At 42.8% G+C, this 25768-nt stretch overlaps 1 protein-coding gene across 1 annotated transcript in view; it reads right to left on the reverse strand.

The window, feature by feature from the left end:
- The window catches only part of Bzw2 (basic leucine zipper and W2 domains 2), a 51048-nt gene that overhangs the window by 16493 nt on the left and 8787 nt on the right, over positions 1 to 25768 (reverse strand). The window contains exons 2-6 of the mRNA XM_021651376.2: positions 15712 to 15776; positions 11136 to 11312; positions 6240 to 6343; positions 3474 to 3539; positions 1921 to 2056 (exon numbers count right to left, since the gene is read on the reverse strand). Coding sequence (XP_021507051.1) covers positions 1921 to 2056; positions 3474 to 3539; positions 6240 to 6343; positions 11136 to 11312; positions 15712 to 15769 — 541 coding nt within the window. The 5' untranslated portion in view covers positions 15770 to 15776. The remainder of the gene's footprint in view (positions 1 to 1920; positions 2057 to 3473; positions 3540 to 6239; positions 6344 to 11135; positions 11313 to 15711; positions 15777 to 25768) is intronic.

A 25768-nucleotide genomic window follows, 5' to 3' on the forward strand; every position in this document is an offset into this window, starting at 1 on the left:
GCAGGTGCTCTGTCCCCGAGTACCTCTCAGCCCACAGCACAAACCTCAAACATTCTGAGCAGTTCACGAAAATTAATACAGCTTTAACAGAGTTAGGTGATGAAATAAAAATAAAACTATTCCATAATCTGTCTTGTAAGATAGAAAACAAAGCAGAACTCAAGATTTTGTATTAGAACACTTGGTGCTGTTTTTGTAGATACTCTTTAGTGAGTGGAATGGCCCTATTCTCCTGTGTGTTACTAGACAAGAGTTGAGCAAAGGCATATTCTAAACCTCTAGTTTCTAAGGATGGTAAACGATGAGGAAAAAGCATGATGCAAACTCAAGGTCACTCCCATAGCAAAGGCACCTTCCTTCCCAATTTACTATCAGCAACTATCACAGAAAGGTTGAACACATGGAGCTATATAACTACCTCCTAAATTCTACAATGGTTGCTGTTAAAAACTTATTATTTTTACTGTGTATGTGCATATGCCCATGAAGCTAGAAGAGGACACTGGTTCCCTTGAAATCATGAGTTGTATGCAGTTATGAACCCCCCCCACGATGATGTTTGGAGCTGAGCCCTCATCTTCTGCAAGAACAGAAAGTGCTACAAACTGAGCCCCACACTTAGGTTTTACATTAAGATGATTATTTTACCTTCTTTTTGTGAGCAAAAAAATGGCTGTTGACAAGATACATGAAGTGTCCTCCTTTCAGAAAAATACTTTCAAATATCCCCGTACTAACAACATACTTGTGACTCCAGAATCCTAAGCGAAACACCGTGGACAACTAGCATAATGCCCTTGTCTCTTGACTTACCGTTTTTTGTTTTGTTGTTGTTGTTTTTTTTTTTTTTTTTAGATACGAGAGAACTGTAAGCCCCCTCAACAAGGGCCTGAATGAAGTTCGGCCTTCCTACACACGGCAGAAAAACTCCCCAGAAAACAGATGTTTTCACAAAAGCTCCTTTAATTTATTTTTAAGGAAAATAGCTGTTTTGAGTCTAATTGTAATTTACATACCATTACCCTCCTACAAGAAAACAGCCTACTTTTGTTTTATTCTGCAATCAATTATTTCAGTAGTGCCTCTTAATACTTCAACATTTGCACAAGCCACTTTCTGGTGCTGCATTCTTGACTTTGAAATTACTCATTGTCTTTTGGACAATGAATGCCTTTAAAAAAAAAGATATTTTCTTATTTTTGTGTGTGCTTGTATGTGTGTGGGTCCAAGGTCAGAGAGTGTGGGATTTCCCAGCTGTGGTTACAGGGAGTTGTGAGCTGCTGGGAAGGGCAGTCTAAAATGAACATGCAAGAAGGGTGGCTACCAGATCTTTGTATTTGTCTAGTTTCTCTCATTGAGGCAAAGCATTGCTATGTTGTTCAGGCTAGCCTGGAATTCACTAGGTAGCCCAAGCTGGCCTTGAACCCATAGGACTCTTAGGTTTCAGCCTACTGATAGGCCCACAGATCCAAAGCAGAAACAGTTTAGGGACTATTTTGAAAATGATGGGAAATTTCTGGTTCCTACATAAAATTGGAGTTTACTGGCTGATATTTTCTCTCCAAATGTTAAAGGGTCCTATGAAGCACACATCAGTGCCAGACAATGAAGGGTTACTCATACAAAGAGGCTGGGAGCACCTGAGCTGGTAGAAAAAGATTGGATCTAATCAATTTCAAGCTATCCACAACTTGTCCAAGATTTTAGATTGCAAGTAGAATTGCAAATGCCAACATATAGCATGCACAGTCTTCTTCTAATTCCTTATAATAAGCGTATACTTCAAACATTATTACTTGGATGTATGCGCGCGCACGCACACGCACACACACACTCATATATGGAGGACAGGCAGTTTTCTAACTGTCTCTAGTGCTCCTTTTTTTCCCCACCCAAGTTCTAAGAGCTCAGTGCCATTACCTTCTTTGACTAAGCTGTCGGTGAAGAGGCTGGTGAGGATGGTGGCTGGGAGCGTTCCGTTGCCTAGCAGGATCCCGGACAGCATCGCCAACTTCGTCTGTTCTGCTTCAGAAAATGCTTTAAGGAAGAGGAGAAGCTGTGGGTCAAAAAAAAAGAGACAGCATTTCTATAAACCCGGACACCAGGGTAGGCAGAGAGTGATGCACCGACGCCATCCATCCACACCGAGGGGTCACCATACAGTGCAGTTGTCATGCTTTGGAAGTACATGTCCAGTCACTAAAGATCGTGTGGAAGGCAAGGCTGCCTGACACAGTACTTTCCTAGTTCCATGCACATGTAGCTACAGTTGATCACAAGAAGGGACATTTGGGGAACAGTGTGTCTACATAATGTACATTTGCCTATGTGCATGGAGAAGAGGAAGCATACAGCAAACGTGTTTTCTGAAACATACTGACTTCCACATCCGCCCAGCCCCCACTTCCTCACCATGGCTTACGCACCCATTCCTGGAATGAATAAAACTTTATTTTTATTAATTTACATGCAAGTATGTCTCTGTGTGTATATGCCATGTGTCAGTGGATGCCTGGGAAGGCCAGAAGAGGCTATCAGATCCCTCGAACTGGGATCACAGATTGTTGGAAGTTATCTGATGTGAGTTCTAGGAATTAACCTCTCCAAGAGCAGCAAGCATTCCTAACCGCTGAGCCACGTCTCCAGCCCTAAGAATATAGCTATTTGCAAAACACAAAACACAGTGGGAAGGAGTCCATGTGAAGCAAGACTGCTGAGGGAGAAGAGGGCTGTCAAGTTCTGAAAGCATTCAGAATCAAACACAGTATTTCTTGGATCAAAGTTTAACCACTAGCCTTTGCAAGGAGGCAATGAAAGACACAAGATACAAAGACACCTCTCAATAGAAAGTGAAAAGTCTCTTGACTTTAGGAAAGGGACCTGTGTGGGCCACAACAGTTCTAATCTTAAGACCTTAGAGAGCAAGAGAGGATAGCTTACAAGGTTTGAAACAGGCCCAAGGCAGAGGGGATTTCATGTCCCTCTTCACAATGAGGTTTAAATCCTTGGAGCTGTAGGATGTGCTCCTCCTTGCCAGGACTCTCCTTTGCTCTGTGCTGTGACTAGATTTCCTCATTCCCATCATTTCTTAGGTATGGCACTGAGATTCCCCAGGATACTCTAATCCCAACAGGGACCTGCTGTGTTTGCATTACTCGAGACCAATGCAAAGTTCCCAGCACCCACCCAAGTTCATGTTTACACGGGGATGACATGACTTTCCTACCAGCAGGCCACTCTCTGGATATTTATACTGAGTGGGAGAAGCTTAACCAAAGCATTTGACTTCTACTCCATGTCTAGCAAGCTCCAAACAAAAAAGACATCCCCTCATGCTAGGGAGTGAGTGAAAATACTGGAGTTAAAAGTCTCTGTGTGTATCTGTGTGTGGTCTGTTTTTGAGATATGGTCTTGTTTTGTAGCCAGGCTGACACCAAGTTCAGGATCCTTCAGCCACGGATATTTGAATTTACCTTTTTCATTTCATCTTCAAACGCCTTTTCCAAATATTTGTATCTCCTGATGAGTTTATTGAAGACCTAAACATAAAACAGAAGCATTGAATTTTGCAAACAATTTTAAAGGCCATAGAAAGAAGGGTGGAAATATCTACCATCATAGGCCTGCAATAATACAAAGATAAATGTGGTTGGTACTAAGACACGGGAACTATAAGCACTTCAGAAGAGGTACCATGATCTCAGGAAAAATTAGATTAAATACACACATGGGATAATTGATTAGAAACAGGCTGGAGAAGTGCATCACAGGTTAAGGGTGCTTGCTGCTCTCCCAGAGAACTGAAGTCAATTCCCAGCACCCATGTTGGGAGGTTCAAAGCACCTGTAACTCCAGGCCTAGGGGAATGGCATATTTCTGGCCTTAAAGGGCACTTGAACGTGTGCCTATATGCTTATACAAACACATAAGCAGAACCATATTAAAACCAAAAACACAGGCTAGAGAGATGGCTCAGAGGTTAAGAGCACAGCCTGCTCTTCCAGAGGTCCTGAGTTCAAATCACATCAACCACAGGGTGGCTCCCAACCATCTATAGTGCCCTCTTTCGGCATGCAGGTGTACAAGTAGACAGAACATTGTGTACATAATAACTTAAAAAATCTTAAAAAAAACCCACACAATGTAAAGAGGAAAAAAAAAAGAATAAAATAATACAAACAGGTAGAGAAACAATATACAAATAAATGCTGGTAAAAATAAAATAGGATTTTCAATCTTCGGGGTACAGAAATTGGAAACAAACAAAGTGGTTCCAGATCAGATCACTCATGGTACTGTCAGGAGAGCAGGGTTTGGGGCGCGTTGCTATCCAGGTGGGTCACAAATGCGGTTTTGGCAGATGAGCAAAAAACATAAGCTACTTAACTAGCCACACAATCCCTACCGACCCCTGAAACAGGGCTTGGCCCCTGTCCCAGGTCTAGACCGTCCTGTCTGTGGACGATGTTTTTACTGAAACAGGGATCTTGTAAGTACTGGTTAGCTTTAGTCGCCATGGAAATGGTCTGAACCCATTTTCTTTATCTAGCATCCACACAACATACTTTTATAATTTCGGTGTGTTCCTTCGTGTAATCAAGAGGACCCAAAACGATTGCCTAAAATCTCCCTAGGTTTTTAATCATCATACTATGAGAGATTTGCCAATGATCTAACATGGTTTATATAAAATTAATCTCCAATGCAAAAACTCTTACTTAATTTTTCCTTCTGTCTGAGCATCCAGTTGGCCAGCTTTTTCTGTCTATCTCTAATTAATCAATGATTTAAAAGCTCAAACACAGACCAGATCTTTGGTTTTGTAATGGTTTATCCATGCATCCACCCATCCCTCTCTCTCTGTGTGGCTGCATAAGGACCATAGCGCTCACGTGGAGGTCAGAGGAAAACTTTTGGGAATTAGTTCTTTCCTTCTGTCAAATGGGTCCAGGGAATTGAACTTGGCTTGGTGACAGTTGCCTTTACCCTCTGAGTCATCACAGGCCCGAAAAAAATCTTAGACTTAAAACTGATATTAGGTATCAAAGAAATCAGACTTAGAAATTATGTATGATGCTTCCAGCTGTGACCGGGCAGTAGGCACACCAGGAGTTTGAGGCCAGCCTGGGCTATAGGAGACCCAGCCCTAAACCCCAAATATATGAGCTGCAGAACTTAGTATTATTATTTAAGCCTAAGCCTTCTCAAGTACTTATAGCTTATACACACAGTAGAAACAAACACATCTGGAGGACGGAGTAGTGCCTGAGCGATTTGATCCTGTCTGCTTAACCTTTTGTTCCATATAAAAATATCTCCCCCAACCCCCATTTTGGTAGTGAGGTTTGTGTAAGCTAGCTATGTATGCAAATGCACGCTCCCGACTGAGCCACACTGCCAGCCCACAGCCGACTTGTCCACATAGGATCAGAACAGGAACAGCAGGCCTGGTTAGCTGAACTTGCAGCTGTTCACCTCCCAACCTTCTGCTGGACCTTACTGTTTTACCAAGCTAATATGGGCAAACCAACACCCCCTAGTTTTATTTAATATTCCCCTGAGAACCAGCGAGTTTGAACTTTGAACATACTTCTTCTCCTTTGAAATGCCCATACGCATCCTCTCTTATAAAGGGTCTAATCCCACTTTACTACCGACTCAGCAGTCTCTCATAGGCTTTATGCTACACAAGTGTCTCTTTACCGCTTCTTTGTTTTTGAGACTGGGGCATCAAACCCGGACTTTATGCACGCTAGGTAAGTACTCTACTAGCTGGACCACACTCCCGGCCCCTTCCTACTCTGCGATTTTTTAAAAGTTGATTTATTCTCTTTCGTATATCGGTGTCCTGCCTGTCTGTATGTCTGTGCACCATGTGTGGGCCTGGTGCCCTCAGAGGCCAGAAGAGGTGGTCTGATCCCCTGGCACTTGGAAGCTGTAAGATGTCTAGAGAACAAGAAGCAAAATCAACTAGTCAAAAGGTCTGGACAACTTCAGTATGACGAGAAAGAGCAAAACTGTTCTCTCCAAAAAACAGGATGAATTTACACTGTCAGAGACAGCTGCGGCGGGCACTGCAGCCGAAGGCCAAAGGCGTTCAGACAGCCAATACTTTCTGTTCTACCAGGAACACAACCGTGTGTCTTCCCACTCTTAGCATGACAGAGTGTGTTCTGAGCAGCCCTTTCCCAGCCTTTTCGTTCAGGTGCCTCCGTTCCACACACCAGCCCGCTCTCTACCTGAGCATAGTTTCGGATGGTTTCATGATCTTCATTTGCTGAAAACACACAGTGGTTGGTCATCTTCGTCTTGTCACCGTCATCTATGCGCGTTCCCCCTGGGGCTGAAAAGACACGTCATGAGGGTTAGGACAGAGCTGAAGGATAAGGGCCAAACAGAGAACAGCAAGGAAAACGCTGAGCAGATGAACAAATGAGTCACAGTGAATTCCACGAGATGCACGCGTGTCAACGAAGACAGGTTGCAATGCATGTGTTTCTGACACAATTCAAGTAGGTTGCTCCACGTCAGACACTGAGCACACCTGTTCCCCGGCCTGCCCCTCAGAATATCCTTCTATTATAAACCTAGCATGTTCCAAAGTGGGGACTTAACTGTGAAAACTAAATTCTGTTCAGTGGAACAAATTCCAACCTTCTCAGTGACCGCTTCTGATGCTTCACTCGCTGGGCCATGTGTTTTCAAAACTGGTGAAGGCCTCTCTGGGCCTCATTCACCTCACAGTGGGAGCACACAGACTCAGCTTTCTTTTTTTTTTCTTTTTTTAAGCTTTATTTTTTCAATTAGGTGTGTCTGTGCACATGTGAGTGCTGATGAACTAGAAGAGGATGCCAGATCCCCTAAAGCTTCAGGTTGTACACATGGCTGCAGGGATCTGAAACTCTCTAAGAGCAGTGTGCACCCTTAATCGCTGACCATCCTGGGTTGGCACAGGACCTGGGTCGGCACAGGACCCGGCTCCTACCGGCGTGGTGGTGGGTTATCGGTAACAACTGTGCTGTCAACCAATGAACCAACGCCGATGGGCCCTCTTGGCTATTACTGGGCTACAGGAATGTTCCAAATCCCATTTCCTCTTTTGCTAACACAATTTCCCACAAGTGACTAACAGTCTGTGCCGAGTTCTTGGATTTGCACTTAGTCACCCAGCAGCTGCACTGGTTAGAACCGCCCTTTTATCTTCTTACTGGTTTTGCTAGTAGAATAAATGGACTGGAACACGAGTGCCCTTTTCTGAGGGTTCAATTTTCCATGGTCCCATAAGGTCCAACAATGGCTACCATAAGCACTGACTGATTACAAGGACAGAATGGGAGCGTGCAGCCTTTGCTTTTCAGCTCGACTTCATTTTAGTTAGGACGGTTTGGGCGGCCTGGTTTAGAGTGACGCCTCTCCTCTACTTAGCAATGTCTGAAGTGCATGGTTTCATAGCAGCTGCTTCCTCTGCACCCTGGGAGCAGCAATGAAGAGAGCCGCGCTGTTATCTACGCAGTCACTTCCTTGTTTAATCTAATTTGTGACTGGGTGAAAAGGCCACGCATAGCCACTTTGGTTACTGCACGTAGGCAAATGAGAATTTCGTAGCTTACCGACTCTTCCAGGGGGCTATAGAATTCTGCAAATAGTTTCGTAAGTAAATTAGTTTTAGTGAAGTCAGCTCCCGCAGGAATCCATTTCCCTTAAATCAACTTACGCACGCAATTTAATTAGCCCCCTTTAATGAACACAACCACCTGGAACAAAATTATATTAAGATGATAATCGTCTCAAACCTCTGGACTAATTGTTCCTTCATGCTAAAAATGACAGAACTGGAAAGCCTGACCATGAAATTGCAGACTTTGCCCTGAGGAGGCCAAGGTTTTAAAAACTGCATTCATCCACACAGCCGATACACTTTTCTCATGCTGACGGCAGGCTTGCATTTAAAATGTTTTCATTAATTATATTAGAAGCAAATGTTAATTGTTTTGGAACACAGGTACTAGTAGTAACAGAAAATGCATCCCTTGTAGCCACCTTTTCTCAAGATAGAGGTAAAAGAGAAAAAGACAAGTATTCTTTGAAGACAGACCAAGAACAATTGGAAAACCGTTGGGTGATAAAGGACCTTCCCACGCAACTGGTCATTTAACAAAGGATTCCCGTTGAAAGAAGGTACTCATTGTTGTATACCTGGACTACGCTGTGCGAAAAATTTTGCCCTACTGTCCTGTTCCATATATTGACACAGTGTGAAGGCCGAAGCCTGGGCTGCAGAGCTAAATCGGCCATTGATTGTAAATAAGGCCCAGAGATAATCACCAATGCACAGTGGTTTACCGGGCAGGGGAAGAAAAGGACAAGGGTGGTGGGAAGGAATGTCAAGCAATCTTATAAGAGTAGAAGGAGACAAAAACCGCTCAGGAAAGACAGAGGGGTTACAAGTGCTGCTGGCAGGCCGCTGGGAACCCAAAACACAACATACAGGTGTGATGTGGGAGCTTAGTCTGTGGAAATGAGCTGGCCGCATGAGCAGTTACAATAACAAGGTTCCCTGGGACTGAATGCAGGGATGTGTGGTGTACTTGCTGGTGGTTATCACTGCACAGCGTTCCTAGTATACTGGTAAAATATATAACCAACGAAAGGTCGTGTTACAAAATGCTGTATTTCATTATTAATTTAAAAATATTAATTAGCAACCCACCCACAAAATCTTTGACCCTATGTACAGAATGTGTAGGGATAAAAATAGAGCAGAGATTGAGGGAATGTCCAACCAATGCCTGCCCCACCCTGAGACCCACCCCATGTGAGAGAGCCAACCCATGACACTATTAACGATACTCTACTATGCTTGCAGACAGGAGCCTAGCATAGCTGTCATCTGAGAGACTCCACCCAGCACCTGATCGAAACAGGTGCTAAGAGCCAAACATTGGGTGGAGCGCAGGGAGTCTTGTGGAAGAGTGGAGGAAAGGATAGAAGGTCTGGAGGGGACAGGAGCTCCACAAGAAGACCAACAGAGCCAACTAACTAGAGACCAGGGGGGCTTGCAGAGACCGAGACACCAACCAAGTGCCATGCATGGACTGCACCTAGGCCCCCTGCCTATAGGCAGCTTGATCTTCATGTGGGTTCTCTAGTAAGGGGAGCAAGGCTGTCTCTGACATGAACTCTGTTTTTTATTACTTTCTCCTGGTGGGGTGCCTCACCAGGCCACAGAGGAAAAGGATGCTCTCAGTCCTGATGTAACTTGATGTGCTGAGGTGGGTTGTTGTTGGTGGGGGACTCCTCTTTTCTGAGGAGTAGGGCAGTGAGAATAGAAGGAAAAGGGAGGGGAGATGGGAGGGAGAGTGGGAGGAGAGAAGAGGGCTATGATCAGGATGTAAAGTGAATAAGCAAATAAGTAAAAAAAACAAAACAAAAGAAAAATAAAATACAAATTATTAATTTAACTGACAAAGATCTAAAAAAAAAAATCAATGTAAGTAGAGACTCATGATTTGTAGTAAAAAATTAAGTAAAACCTTCCCTTTGGCTGCTAGGATCTTCAGTATTTCCATTCTTTAATCCGTGGTGCTTTGTGAATTACACAGAGCAGGATACCGGGATCCATGTCCACAAACACTGGGCCTCAAAATTCCTTAACACTGCTGGGCTGTAACTCTTAAAGCCACCCCAAATGTAATAGTCATGGAGGCGACAGGCAGACCACATGGCTTAGCAAGCACAAATTAGCACAGCACCACATACACATACTGTTACTCAGTTTTCAAATATGTGTGAGGTGAGGGAGTTCTAGAAGGGAATCGGCCAAAATCTTATGGCTCTTTCTAGGTATTGGGATTTAACACACTATATGAATTCCACAGTGGTTTGTATACATGACAACACAAAATTAATTCAGGACAGTGACAGTGAAAGCTGGCAATGTGAAACAAGGCCTGGGGTGTCTGGGGCCATGTTCCACATCCTAGCATGCTAACAGGCTCCGAAGAGGCTAGGCCTCAGAATGGAGGAATGCGCTCACCCTGTCCCACAGGAGACTGGCTTGGCCAGAGTTTTTCAATTGAAAGCACAGAGGACAGGAACTTTGCCTTTGTATTATGGCAGCTGTCTTTACAGTGCATCCAGCACACTTGTCCCCACTTCCAAGGATTTGTAACAACCAAAAAAATTACACAGATTTGCATATCTCTTTCTCTTAAAAATAAATAAATAAAAAGAGGCCACCTCATTCGTGTTTTATTTGTGCAGGTGCTCTGCCTGCATGTATGTAAGTGAACTACGTGTGTGCGGCACCTGTGAAGTCCAGACAGGGCACCGGATCCCACAGAACTGGAGTTACAGATGTTGTCAACCACTATGTGGATGCTAGGAATCGAATTTGGGTCCCGCAGAAGGGCAGTGACCTCCAGCTCCCAAATATCTCTGAAATAACTGAAAATCAGGAACACTGACTACTTCTAATGATTCAGCTACCATGGAAGTCCTCGATAGAAACTCAGATGCAAAGGGCCCAGGAGATAGCTCCGTTGTTATGAGGACCAGAAATTAGTCTCAGAACCAACATAAAATACCTAGGAGTGTTAGGAAAGCAGGAATGTGGGATTCCCTAGAGCAAGCCGGCTGGCTAGAGTGGTACCCTGCTACCAAGCTTTGGGATTGATTGACAGACCTTGCTTGTCTCGTTGGATAACTTGGAAGAGCTATAAAGAAGGATTCCTGACCTTGGGCTTTCACATGCATGCGTGTGCAGGGAAAATAAAAAGCTGCCACTTGATATCTGGGTTCATCAAGCACATGGGAGTGCTGTAGAAGACTTACACACATACTTAAAAAAAGTACAGCCCTCTACAGACACTTTCAGATTAGGGGCACATGAAGCAGCTAGCTTTGGCTAAAGAAGTGGGCTGTGTTCTAATGTCAATAGAAACTCTCTGTTCCATGTTCTATGAACCAGTAATCATTTTACATCTACATTAACACCACAATGTAGGTAAAAATTAGATTTTTTTTTAACCAAATGTACTGTTGTAAGCTTTGAAAGATTCTGTCTTAAAAGGGAACATGATAACAGAATTGAAATACATGCACACTCTGAGAAAATGCTAAACCATATGGCTTACCAAGCATGCTGCCAGCCACCAGGATATCAAAGAGCGTGTCTGCATAGCGGCGGTAATCTAATCGTGAGCCAGTAGAATCCAAAAATTTGGCTACAGCTTCAAGGTCATCACCAGCTTCATTAAGCCCCTGGACAAGTGTATCCCTGAAGACTGTGGGTTCGAATTTCTCTTTTTCATCTGAAGTTAAAAAAATAAAAACATGTAAAGTGATTTCATGTATGTGTTTATCCCCAAAGCCCTGAAAGAAACAGGCCACACAGACTTCCATGTTCTAAAACTCCTATTTAAACATTTATTCAAACAAATTGAATAACCCTGTACAATAAGGCCACCAATATTTAAAGTATCTAACACATAATAAGTTTAACAATTGTTCACTTATATCATTTGTAGTCTAGGCTAATAATATATGTGATATATTAAGTTTAACCATGGGAAAAATTAAATTATTATTTTGTCTAAGATAAAGAAATGAAACAGAGAATCACCAGACCATAGAAGATGAAAATGAACAATAATAAGATGGAGGAAATAAGAAATACTTCCAGAGTAACAGTGAGCTCTTGGAATAAAACACTGACAGAAAACTGAAGAACTCAATGGGAGAAATTAAGGAAAAAGCTGAAAATTATCTGCCAGAAAATAGAAAAAAAGGTGAACAATCTAGAAAATCTTAGTCAAAAGAGACAAGAGGGCAGACCTGCCAAATGTCAAAATACTACTGCCAAAAGACAGCAAAAGCAAGTCAATGGAAATTACTTTTTAAATTTCTAGAACATTTTTACAGAATTGAAGAATATGAGTTCTCACTTGAGGAGTGATTTGCAGACTTTAACCGGACCTGCACAAGCTGTACTCGGTGCCATGAAATTTCCCAACACTGGAAACAAATAAACTATCGGAAGCTTCTGGGGCACACGACATCAAACCCATACCGCCCATAGTGCAGTAAGGAACAGAACCACACGGATTCTGTTCACCAAGTCATGAACAATTCTGGTTCAAAAATTGGTATCTTCAAAAGTTAGGCTAAAAGCAATTTCCATCTAGAGTCCCAGGGTACAGCCAAATGTCTATTCCTCAAGGACAAGAGCAGAGGGAGGATGGGTTGAAACATTCAGAGCCTCAAAGGGTGGAGTAACTCCGGGCTAAATGGGATAAGCCATGAGGACCTACAACAACAACAACAACAACAACAACAAAACAACAAAACACAGGAGAAGGAAACAATGCTAGTGTACACAGTGGACAGTCCAGCTGCCGAACACAGCAATGTGTCCAGGAGAGCTCTCCAGTAAGATCAAATGTGAGGGGGGAGGGAACTTACGTAGCCCCCTGCAAAGACTCAGAGATCACTGTAGAAGGGGGTGGAAAGAACTAAACAGCCAGAGGCAGTGGGTAGATGCCAGGAAAACTGTCCGAGAAGAAGCAGGGAAGACGTACATATGAATGAGTGCCCGGTGGCTGTGACAACTTGTGACAGGCCCACAAAAGCCTAAAGGAGCAGAAAGCCAGCGTCAAGAAGGGAGGTGGGCCCAAAGCTCCACCTCAAGCTGAGGTGAGACAAAAATGTGAAAATCGGGGAGAAGAAGGGTCGGCTTTCTTGAGAAGTGTAGCCCTGATAACTCTTCCCTGATTCACTGGAAAGTCACACACCCACAAACATTGGGCAGCACAAGCTGGTCTTGATGGGTTGTTAAGAAAAGAAATAGATGCAGAAATTGTGTGAGAAGGGAGTGGGGTAATATCTAGGAAGATTCGGGAAAGGGAGGCAAGGTGAATAGGATCAAAATAAGTTGTATGAAATTCCCAAAAACTAATAAAAAAGTAAGATGATGCAAGAATTCCTTCAACCTACTATCACCGTTATCAATTCCTTAATATAGCAAAGGGAAAGTTAAGGGTGTCTATGCTTAAGCCACAGAAAATAAGGCCAAAATTAGAACACTAAGTTCATTTAACCACAAGGTCACATAATGATAAGAGCTGGGCTGTGAGGACTTTGTCCCAGGCATAGGAGAAGGAAGGACAGGAGGTATGGAAGCAAGCATGGACAGCCAGAGAGGAAAATGTGATCTGGCTTCACAGGTTAGAGTCGAGCAGGCCCTGGCTGCTGTAACTATACTTCATAGAGCTGTTTGCTTAAATTACATGCTTGCACAATTCTGTTATCATTAAAACTGTCTAGCTTTCACAGAAGGGCCTCTTGAGTAATGAGTAGTTAGCATCATTTATTCCAACATCAGAACCAGACTACTGGTCAGCGTCATGGAAGGCGGGGGTAAAATGCCATAAAGACGTATATAGATTAATAGCAATAGTGTTTGCTATAAAAGAGATAAAAGACCCTTTGATGCCATAACAAAAAACATTAGGTAACCACCCACATGCAAATGGAAACAATAGGAAAAAGTATAATTAGAGTCTTGCTGTGTAGCAGGGGAAGGGAAACAGTCAAAAATCTAAAGGAACAAAGTCCACAGGCTGCAGGGTAGCGTAATCATAGCTCTGAGCTAGAGAAAAACCCACGGAAAAGCAGAGAAAACATCACCTTCTCCTCAGAATCTAACCCAAGCATAAGTCTCCTTCCTCAGAGGAGACAGATGTTTTCTTCCTCATAATATGAAGAACACAGGAAATACAAAGGCCACAGGCCATTCATTAAGTCTGCGACTGACCTCAGCTGAAGCCATTCTCACAATGATACAATATGCTTTCATGATGACTGAGGTGGTAAGTCAGATTTTCATAATCTGAAAATTACAAACGGAGGAACTGGGAAATAGTCTGTGAAAAAAAAAGGGGGGGGGAGGAGGAACCCAAACTTTGCTAAGTGAGAATCCACACAGCGAGAGGATTTTTATATGAGAGAGAACTTGAAAACTTGTGTTTGGGCAGGACATGGTGCTGCACGCTTTGAATCGCAGCACTCAGGGGGCAGAGACAAACACAATGCCGAGCCTACTGTGTTCCAGGACCGCCAGGGCCACACAGAGAAACCCTGTCTCAAAACCAAAAACAAACAGAAATACCAAAAGCTTGCGTTTCTAAGAAGTCTTTTATCTCCCAGTAATTTCCCAAAGGACCTGTGGAGGGAAGAGTAAGATAAGAGACAGCCCAACTTGGTTAGGGATGCACTAGCGTGATGTCAGTGTTCACCGTCATCTTGACAAAATCTAGAGTCACCCGCAGGGAGTATCTGTGAAGGATTTTGTTAAGCGTGTCTTCAATGGTATCTTGACTGTGGCTATAATGTGACTATTTCCTTTAAACTACCGATACCCCAATTTCCACATCATGATGGACTATATGCGGATTAAACCTTTTCTCCCTTAGGTTGCTCGTGGAAGAGTATTCTTACCACAGAACAAGAAAGGGAACACAGACAGTGAGAAATAGTGCAGGACAAGTGATCTCTAAGCTTAGAAATCCTATGTTAGGGCAGTTTACAGGACGAGGATTTCTCTTTCAGGCTAACACGCCTCTCTTGTTCATCATGGCTGCTGAGAGCAGGGCAGAGTACTTGTAGCACGTGTGCATGTGTGCAAGGGCCCGGGCAGAAGAACAGTCACTAGCTCGGGAGGGTAAAGAGTTGAAAAGGACAGGAACATCACACAGGTACAGTGACTCGTGCTTGAAGATTTCGGCAAGTTCAAAGCCAGCTGGGGCTCTATAGTGAATTCTAGGCCAGCCTGGGCTATGTGATGAAAACCTATCTAAAAACAAAACCAAGCACACCACCACCACCAAGGACAAAAAGAGAACAGAAGACTGCTGAACAAGAACAGGGCAAGAGCACGGGCTTTTCATTAACCTTCACTTCCTTCAGGATCAGTACTCATCTTATTTTCCTGACATACCTTCTCACTTCTCTTTAGTTCAACCTTTATATCCAAAGACAGAACTGTGTAAAACCAACAATAAAAATTAGATACATGACATAACTATGCAAAACTATTACTTTTTACAAAGTGTAACCACAAAGTTGACAATTCCTAAAACTGCGCAAGATGAAATACAAAATCATGGTTTAAATACCCTACACAGAGGGCAGCAATTAAAGATTTTACTTAAAAAAAGGCATCTTTACAAATAGAAATTTTCCTGCTCTTTATCACCCTGAGTCTGCTAGTACTACTCACGTGGAAATGAAAGTCCCAAGCATTTTTTAATCTGACCTCAAATTTCTGCAACACTTTTCCCTTAGCCTTCCCATCTTTGTCATGACTATTTTCTCAAAAAGAAAAAAAGAAAAAAAAAAGAAAAGAAAAGAAAAGCAGGGAACAGAAATATAAACAATGATGTCAAAATCAGTAGAGTTTATAAAAGGCAGCCAAGCTTATCAACTGTCTTCATTTTGTCTCTTAAGAGCACAGTTCAGGTAGGATATAATAAGGGCCACTCAATACTAAACATAAGCAACCCAATTCCATGGCTGCACCACAGAATAAAGGCTAGTCAGAACTCCAGCGTTCAAGGAAGGGAAGGTAGGAAATCAGTAACACTGTTCTCCATGCTAATAATTTCATCAGAACACACACACACACACACACACACACAACACATCACAACTTACCCCTTTTCCGGGTTTTGAAGCGCTGGCCTGTTAGTACTGGCTTCTGGTGCTTATTCATAAAATTACTGAAAAAAAAACCCAAAACAATGTTTATGTACTTTAAATCAGCAGTCCAAATAAACCCACGCAGATAACCAACCTCGACTCTGGGGGATGTCAGCTTTTAAGCTACTGGGTCAGCAAAGGTGAAAGTTTGGGCGAGGTTGGGAACAGCCATCTGCATCGACGTTGGCAGAAGTTAGACTTCGTGCCATGCTTTTAGGGAGTGTGTGGTGGCTGTCTGTAAATACTTATATGTGTACACCTGCAGTCTGCCAACTGCTTTACTGGTCACACACACACACCAAGGCACATATGCATGTATGTGAAGGATGCAGCTGCAGCGCTCAAATAAATCGCAACTCCACCACTGCATGGAACACTCGCAGCCTTATGAGCTGCTGTAACTGCTGCAGCTCAGGTTCTGTCTCTGATGATGAAATTACATTGAGTTCCTGCTACTTCCCATCGTACGCTGGGTTGTGACCTCACTGCCCTCTGCCTTTGCTCCAAAAGACAAGATGAAGCCCAGTGTCTGAGGCCTCATACCTGCCTCTTTCAGGTAGCACTCCCCCCTCCCCCACAGTTCCTGTGGCTTACTCTCTGCACACACCCTAGGCAGGGCACTTCCTGCCTCTAGAAGTGCCCTGGCTTTGTGTTCACGTTGGCTATTTTGTTCTTCTTCTTCTGTCTTTAGCACTGGTCATTTTGTTGTCATCTGATTGTGGTTGGTCCTCCCCCAGCCCCCCGAGTGTTTAGTCTCAAAAAGGCTAGAAAACTTCTAGGTTTCCATGAAATTTTCTATCCTTAACATCTAAAAATTAAGTTCCCTATAAGCATTTAAATACTTAACTGGTTAGCTGCTGTGCTAATATGGAACAATGTTCAATTGTTAATAGGATAAAAAATTCGTTAGAGAATTTAGTGCAACTTATTTGCCTAAAAAGAGGGTCTACATAATATGTGCCTTTTCTATGTAAGAAAAATTTAAGTATTGATACATAAAATTTGTTCTCTGGGACCTTTTAACACTTAATATCCTGTTGGCATGAATATATATTGAAATTATCTATATTGCTTAAATTTTAGAGGGCAGCTAAGACGGTATGTGTTATTCACAGTTGCTGTGCCTATCATCTATCATTTAAAAACCTGTGACTTGAAGCTGATCTGGTGGCGCAGGCCTGAAACCCAGCTACTTGGGCTGAGGCAGGAGGATTCCAAGTTTAAGTCCTGCTTGGTCCACAGAGAAAAAACTCCAGGCCTGCCTGGGCAACTCAGTGCCTGTCTCAAAATGAATGAATAATAAAGAATAAACAGGGGAGTGTAGCTCAGTGGTAGGGCACGGGCTTGGCAAGCAGGAAGCCACATATTCAGTCTTCAGTACTACAAAACACTTTTATTCGTGGTTTGAAAAATGTCTAGATTTATTACTTCCTGAAGTTTAAAAGAATCATTAGCAATATGAAAAAATTACATATGATTCGGTTAATAAAATAAATGTTCCTTTGTGGGGCTGGGGCTGCTGCTCTGGGGAGGAACCCTTGCCTGGCAGGCTCTGAGGTCTCATGCTCCATCCCCAAGTCACCATAACAAAACCAAAACTTGTCCTTCCCACCAAGAACTTCAGACCAACCATTAGCAAGGGACAAACTACCCACAAGTAAAGCAACATTTGCAAAACACGACTTATTTCACTGCCAGAGCTGAGTTTTTAACGGCTTCACAAAGCGAAAGGGACTGCTTTGAGATACAATGATGGCGAGCCTTCTTCGGCTCGAGGAGGAGGCGCAAATTCTTCAACGATGGAAACAGTTACCTCGCCAGACCCCTCACCAGTGGCCCTGGTGTCACCTGACAGATGTTGGAAAAGTAGCACCCACACACGGATTACTTCTGTTAACTGCCAAATTCACTCAGAAACCTCCTGGCTGACGTTTTATCAGATGTACCCCAGATCAGCAAACCTTTAATTGGTGCAAAAGTGGTGACACCAGCACGTCCCTCAACACGCCCACACCTCCCAGTACAACAAACACCAGCGACCAAAACCTCAAGAGGCTTATTAGGAAACGTGGGAACAAAAATAAAACGTAAAATGTAACCATCTGTAAAAAAAAAGAAAAAAAAAAAATTGTTTTGTAACTATCTAGAAAAATTCAAGTGTGAGCTTTCTCTAAAAGTTTTATTTTTGACCCAGAATGCAAATTCAAGGAATTCCCTAATTAATGCCATCTTTGCACCCTATTCTCATTCTTTTTTTTCCCCTATTGGAGAATTGCCACAGCACAAATTTAATTTTTTAAAGCTTTAGCTCTTCTATCAACTTCAGCCTAAGTGCTTACGTCTTTCTTCACAGCCTGGCTATGAGAACTTATTGTCACCACCATCTACTCGGTGTGGAGAGTAACTGAGTAGCACATAAACATGCAAAGATTCATGAACACCACCAAAGACCAAAACACAACCCATCTCCCCCAGAGCTCGAAGGCTCACTCTGCTCACTCAGAGTGCCTGTCACTGGGCTGTTACTATTTGCAGCAGAGGCACGCTTCCCTCTAATTTTAGCTCTCCGTGCTCCACTATAATCTGCTCCAGTGAGGGTCAGCCTGCATAAGGCCCTCACTGAGCCCTTGGGAAAATCCTGGCCTGAGAAAAGCCAGGGCACTAGAGATTAAAAAATGGATGCAGCTCACACCTAGGCCAACACCAAAGACCAGGCAGTAAAGGCTATCCAGCAGGACGATATTCAAATTCAAAGCACACCTCACTATTACTGTTTATTGTGACTTAGCATTATATTTACCACACTGCATTATAATCTGGAACCCACTACCTAGCCACAAGCAGTATCATTCGCTGGAAAACCCGGCCGGGGTGGCAGAAACACACTTGTGATCTTACTAGCACTTTGGAGACTGAGACAAGGCCACCAGTTTGATGCTAGCCTGAGCTACACAGAGCCTTTGACACATGAGTTAAGACAGACACTTGGCCAAACACAGATGATCTACCAGAAAAGGCCTTAATCCTCTGCTGTCTCCCTGAGTGAGTGACAGTTTGCTCCAGTCCTTGGAGGTTTGTTCCTGTGCTCTGGCGTCATCTGCGCTAGTTTTGTCTGCTTTAGTTTATCTCTGACAGCCTGCCTCCCAGGATGTGCTAGCTCAAGCGACAGTGACGCTCCTCACACGTCTTCAGCTTAGGAATACAGACACTCTAAAACAGACGTCACATTTTTTTTCTCTTTTCTGTAAAAGGACAGAAAAACATACTAGCTTTATGGTCTCCTCTCTATTCCAGTTACCTTGGTCTGAAGAAGCCATATGCAAATGAGTCACGTAAGATTGGACGTGGGTTTGATGTCTGGAACCCGTTACGGGGGTAGGAGAGAACTGACTCCATCAAGTTGTGCTCTGCTCTTCACACCCGTCCTTTTCTCCTGTCCCCAGGCATGCCCACCTTGCACACGTGCGTACACAAAGATGGCAAATAAAAATTTTAAAGTAGAAAAGATGAAAAAAAAATGGCTATGGCTATACTTCACTAGAACTTTATAACAAAGTAGGTAGTGAGCCAGCTGAGACCCTGCCCTGACAATGGACGATGTATTCAGCATGGCTGTCTATAAGGAAGGAACTGCTTTGTTCATAACCTCTAAGATCGGGGCCAGCAGACATATTTGACCACAGAGCCTCTTAGAAAACATAAATGTTTAATTTTATTTTGTTCTCATTAATTAAAATTTAAATAATCAATCTGACTAATGGTTAGCACATTAGGCAATGTTTTTTAAAAACAATTCTTATGGCTTCAAATAGTTAATAAAAAGATAACTAAAAAATATCTATGTTTTTGTTGTTGCCTTTTGGTTTTCAGAAAAGGGTTCCTCTGTGTAGCCTTGGCTGTCCTGGACTCACTTTGTAGACCAGGCTGGCCTTGAACTCACAAAGATTCACAGTATGTTGTGGGCAAGAAAAGAAGCCTTGTAAAGAAACATCACAACGCAATTGCTCCATATTGCAACAGCCAACACTGCTTGCAGCTGTGTTGGGAAAAGACTTTGGTCTTCAAAAACACAGGAGAGCAACCTCACCCACACAGCAGAAAGTGGTCCCCAAGGCCTCACACCAACACACAAGTCAGCAAGACTCTTCTCAAGAACCACATTGGGTTTTTTCCAAGATTCGAGAATTAGCTCATAGCATAGCCATAATTACTAGTGATTCTCTTTACAAGCAGCTACTACAAGAACAAGAAACATCAACTCTTTAGCATAACATGTCTGATACAGAAAAAACGTCTAGGCTGACAACATTGTAGCAAAGTTCTCTTAAACTGAAATTGATCCTAAAATGCTAAATTGTTAACATTAAAGCAAACAACTAAATATGCGTGTATAATACTGACACCTGAGATTTCTGAATATAAGCCGAAAGCTAGGACCAAGGAACAAAGTCGCCAGTTGGAGATCGAGTTCCTAGACTCATCACCAGCATTCCTCAGGAATGAGTTACTAAGGCACACTCTTAAGTTATTAAGAGCTTTTAGTGACTTTGCTTTTTCTTTTTCTTTTTTTTTTTTTTTTTTTTTTTTTGAGACAGGGTTTCTCTGTGTAACAGCCCTGGCTGTCCTGAAACTCTCTTTGTAGACCAGGCAGGCTGGCCCCAAACTGGGGGATTAGCCTGCCTCTGCCTCCCAACTGCTCGGATTGAAGGCATATGCCACTACACCTAGTGATATTATTATTTTCTTTGTCCCTTAGTTTATTTTTGGGGGGAGAAGGGGTTACTTTTGAGATTGTTCCCTTTCTCCTCCCTCCAAACCCTTCCACATACCCTCTCTACTCTCGTTCAAATTCATGGCCTCCTTTTCATTGTTATTATACACACACGCTCCTAAATACAACCTGTTTGTTCCACATACTGTTATTTGTACGCACGTTTTCAGGGCTAACCATTTGGCACTGGACAATCAATTGGTGTGTTCTCATAAACTCTGGTCTGTACCGAATAATTTAACCAGGCTCCGGCTCCTAGGGCTTCCTAGCACGTCTTGTCCAAGGTCTGTTACTGAGCTGGGATGGTTTTCTACCTTTTCAGAAGACTGGTGCACCTTCTAGGAAGAAGCACCAGAAAGGCTACCATCTGTGTGAGGTGGCAGGTGACTGGGGGCCACTATCACTGTGGAGCCAGCTGGGTAACACAAAACCAAGAGCTGGGTCTTTTCCTGTTTCAGTCGGAACAACAGAAGGAACGCTGAGGAAACAGCCAGCGCAACCTCTCAGGACAAGAGCATCAGCTACCCCATCTCCCTTTATCACCTGGAGATTAGTTATCTGCATACCTTCCCTGTGTACACACAAGACAGCGACCTGTGGCTGTGGGAGGCAACTGAGATGCTGCTGTCTGGGAGAAGGCGCCAAGAGCGCCAGCATGGCTCCTTTCTTTTCCTCCGCTGTTTTCTTCCCCTGGGCTCCAAGCACCCTCTGCAGGGTCTATATTACTGTAGGTGCAGAAGGGTACCTCCGGCCATCTATTTGAGGGTTTGGGCTCCAAGGAACAACCTTTACGTTTTCCAGCAAGGTGGCACACGAAAGTTGATTTTGCTCAAGAGACTCTCAAGACGGAAGGCGGTGGGAACAGATTGTTTCCCACGTGTGGGAGGTAGATACAGGGAGAGCTAGTTAGGGATAATCTGAGATCTGGGTATACGCCCAGGAGTGGAAGAGCTGGGCCGTTTGATAGTTGTGGCAATGCTTTATGATGAAAATATCTTACATTCTAAGAGACTAAAAATTTTTCTGGACCTCACTCACAGCCAGATCGAATGATACATTTTAGGCTCACTTGAAACGGCTAAGTCTGCGTGTACTCAGCCTGTTTAGCCTGCCTTCAAGAAACAATGTAGCAACCAACCTAACTTGCCCTGGATTTCCTTGTAATCAACTTTGACCACTAAGCTAATACATCGCCATATTCTTACATATATTATGTATTCTCTGATGCCTTTGACCCAGACAGGAGTGTTTGTGTTATGACACTCATTTACTGGAAACAGCAAATAGGATGAAAAGTGGCTTTATAAAATGAATATGACCACCACGTATGTTGGATGGGACATGCAGATATTGCTTGATAAACAATGACACATATTATTGCTTGTTATCTGGGTCAGTTGGGGTTAGTTGGTGTCAATGACCTCATCCCTTATAAAACTCTGTTAAAGATTTCTGTAAAGCACCCTTCATTCTTTCCCTATGAGATGCTTTCAGTGCTGTTCAATAAAAAGAGAACGAAGTCCTTTGTTAGGGACAGACACACAGACAGACACTGAAGACAGCATTCTTGGCAGGTACTCATGCAATCAGACTCGTGAAATCAACAGGCAGGATGAACAAAGAGACAGAGAGAGTGAAGCAGCTAATTCAAATCTAGGCTCCTTCCTAGTCAAACGACACCAAGGAGAAGAGCTTTGATACCTTTCCTTGATGAGACACCAATGTAGTACTGGTGACTCTGAGTTTATTATTAATGCATTCAAATCCATCACAAAAACGTTACTCACATCTGTAATACTGATACATTTTGTCCACAATGGTAATTTTATATCCTATGATATTCAGGGAAGAGGGTGGAAGACAGAAGAAAAATAAGAGATTTGTGAAGAGAAGTAAGAAGAGAGGGGAGGGCTGCTGCAACTCAGAGGTTATGAGTACTGCCTGCTCTTCCAGAGGACAAGGATTCTATTCCCGGAATCCACATGGTGGTTCACAACCATCAGTAACACGAGTACCAGGGGATCCGATGCTGCAATGGTTTGAGTGACAATGACTCCCATAGGCTCATATGTTGGAATGCTTGTCCCCAGTTAGTGAAACTGTTTGGGTAGGAGGTGTGGCCTTGATAGGAGGAGGTGTGCCATTGGGGATTGGCTCTGAGGTTTCGAAAGGCTTTCTCTTTCTGTCTGCCTCCCTCCATGATGATCATGAACTAACCCTCCAAAATCATAAGCAAGCCCCCAGTTAGGTGCTTTCTTTTGTAAGAGTTGCCTTGATCAGTGTCTTCATGGCGACAGAAAAGTAACTAAGTCAAATGCCTTTCTGGCACCAGGCATGCAAGCGGTTCCTATGCATGCCTGCAGCCGAAATGTCCATACACTTAATACAATTAAATTAAAATTATTTTTAAAAGAAAAAAATAAGTAAGATAATATCATGTTTTCTCTTACTTATGCTTCCTGAGAGTTCTCTAAGAACAGACATAGAATGTACTCGAATCCTCAGACTGCAGACAGTGCTTTCAGGGATCATGTCTAGAGCCTGCAGCTAAATGTGCATGTTACTTAAAATATTTAACCTTTGCTGAAATGTAAACCACTTTCAAAAGGACCACCGCAATATTATTATTACACATCTACAAGAAAGATAATTACAGAGGGATTAGATAACATTTTTTTAGCATCACACCACTGCCTACTAAAAGAAATCAAGAGTCCCAAGGAAAAATGACTGATATCAAGGCTGGATAGGATAGACTCCCTAAGATCCCTGGGCTATCTGATTTCAGAATAAATAAATATTTAAAAAAATAAAATGATAACAACTTTGAAAATATTTCTTAGCCTAGTTTGGGGCAAAAGGAATGTCAATGATTAAAGGAAATGAAAGACCAATAATCTGAAAAAAAAAAAAAATCAGAGCCGGGAGGTCTATCCTTATCCCTGTATTTTACAACTGACAGGGCAGAGGAGAAGGGAAAATGACCCTGGAGGAGACAGGGTCTCCGGCAGCCCAGACTAGCCTTGAACGTGCCACATAGCTGAGGATGGACCTCCCAAGGACTGTGATGACAGGTGGGCACCTGGCTCTGGGGATGGGACACCAGGCTTCATGAATGCTAGTAACTGAGCCATGACTCCAGCTGCAAGGAATCTTTTTTGCAGGTTCAATGCCAACTGATCAACAGGAGTCAAGGGATTAGAAACTTCACCATTTTGTAATTATTACATAAAAACAGAGGCATAAAAATCTATACCAAAGATATGCTATAAGCTCAGTAGCATAGCCCACCCTTTAATCCCAGCATTCAGGATGCAGAGGCAGGTGGATCGCTTCATTAAGGCCTTCATTAAATTTAATTGTTGCCCTGTGTTTCTATATGAAAAGTCTTATTCTTTTAAAGAAAAAAAATTAAATTACATTTATTTCTTTATTTAGTGTTTGTGCCCATGTGTGTTTGGGCACATCCACGGTACTATGCATGCGTGAACATCAGAGATAACTGTGTAGCTGGTTCCTTCATACTGTGTATGTTCTGGGGACTGGCACAGGCTATGAGGTTTGGCAGCTAATGGCTTTCTTTTATCAATGGAACCATCTCAGGAACCCACTACCTAACTCTTCAGAAATACACACTGAAGTAGCAGATCAAGGCAACAAGTATACATAAACTAGCCTCAAATCGTTCAGAAATAAAAATCATGCACACAGAGCCATGGAGGTAAGCCTCACATAGGAAACAGTAGGTAGATTATATACTCCAGGAAAAACAAAACACCTCTTCACATAAACGTTTATAATAAAGATTTATGTAGTTTATACATATAAATTTAAATATGTATATTCTCGTATTTGACTGTCCTTATACAAGAAAAATGATTTACTTATTTAATTGGTTGCTTTCTTACTTGTGTCTACGTATGTAATGCTCTTTGTATGACAGGGATGGTGCCTCCCTATGGGGCCAGAGCTGTTCTCCAATTCATTTCTTTTGAGAAAGGGTCTCACTGATCCTGAAGCTAGCTCACAGACATGGCTAAGCTGATTGGCATGAGAGCTCTGGAGGTGCGCCTGTGTCTGCCTCCCCAGTGTTTCTGTCCCACAACAGTGCTAACCTTACAGATGGTCTACACCATGCTTGCTTACGTGGGTGCTAGGAACCCAAATTCAGGTTCTCCTGCTTGCATGTAGGTGCCTCACTGACTCATCCATCTCCCCAGCTGAAGGGAAGAAGGATTAAAAGCCCCTTTTCCTATAGCAGAATAAATTTGTATCCTCCTGGTAACTTAGATATTTAAAAACCTTGCATCACAGATGTAGCCCATGGCAGCTCAGTGTCCAAGTGGCTTCCCCGGTAAGGGGAACAGGGACTGTCTGTGACATGAACTCAGTGGCTAGCTCTTTGATCAGCTCCCCCTGAGGGGGGGGGGAAGGGTACAGCCTTACCAGGCCACAGAGGAAGACAATGCAGCCAGTCCTGAGGAGACCTGACAGGCTAGGGTCAGGAATGGGAGGAGGACCTCCCCTATCAGTGGACTTGGGGAGGGGCATGGAAGGAAATGAGGGAGAGAGGGTAGGGTTGCGAGGGGATGAGGGAGGGGGCTACGGTTGGGATACAAAGTGAATAAATTGTAATTAATTAAAAAAAAACTTGCATCAAGTCAACAATAAACTGTGTGATCACCACTGAACCAACTGTTTTATTCCTGCCATGGAAACAGTTTTCCATGGTTCAGGCTTGATTGAGTAGAAATATGGAAACATTCATATTGGTGTGTGTGAGCATGCGTGCTGTGTGTAGAACTGATTATTAACAAACATCGCTCTAAAAAGAATAAACAGTCAAAAAACTGAGGAGGCATGTGGGCAAAATAAGATACGAGGCTCTTTAAGAAAAACATTCCAACTCTTGCTAATTCAAAACAGATTCCTAAAGGAAAAGCTATGATGAACAGAAAACCCATTGTTTTGTGTGGATTTTAAAAATACTTAATACAACAACGCACATTTAATTACAAAATGTTGTATAGTTAAGCAGTTAGTAAGCCCATATTCCAAAATTTACCCATTAACTTCTCCCCTTATTAAAAAATACTGTCCTTAGAACTTGGAATTACGTGACCTAACTCAATGGTATAGTCTAATTTTTTTTTATTTTTTTATTTTTTATTTTCTTTAGCTTAGAAAAGATAACTTAGTTTCTCAGTAGCTTTTAATACCGTGAAGTGATAATACGGTAAG

The sequence above is a fragment of the Meriones unguiculatus genome, chromosome 1 (genome assembly GCF_030254825.1).
Source record: "Meriones unguiculatus strain TT.TT164.6M chromosome 1, Bangor_MerUng_6.1, whole genome shotgun sequence".
Lineage (NCBI taxonomy): Eukaryota > Metazoa > Chordata > Mammalia > Rodentia > Muridae > Meriones > Meriones unguiculatus.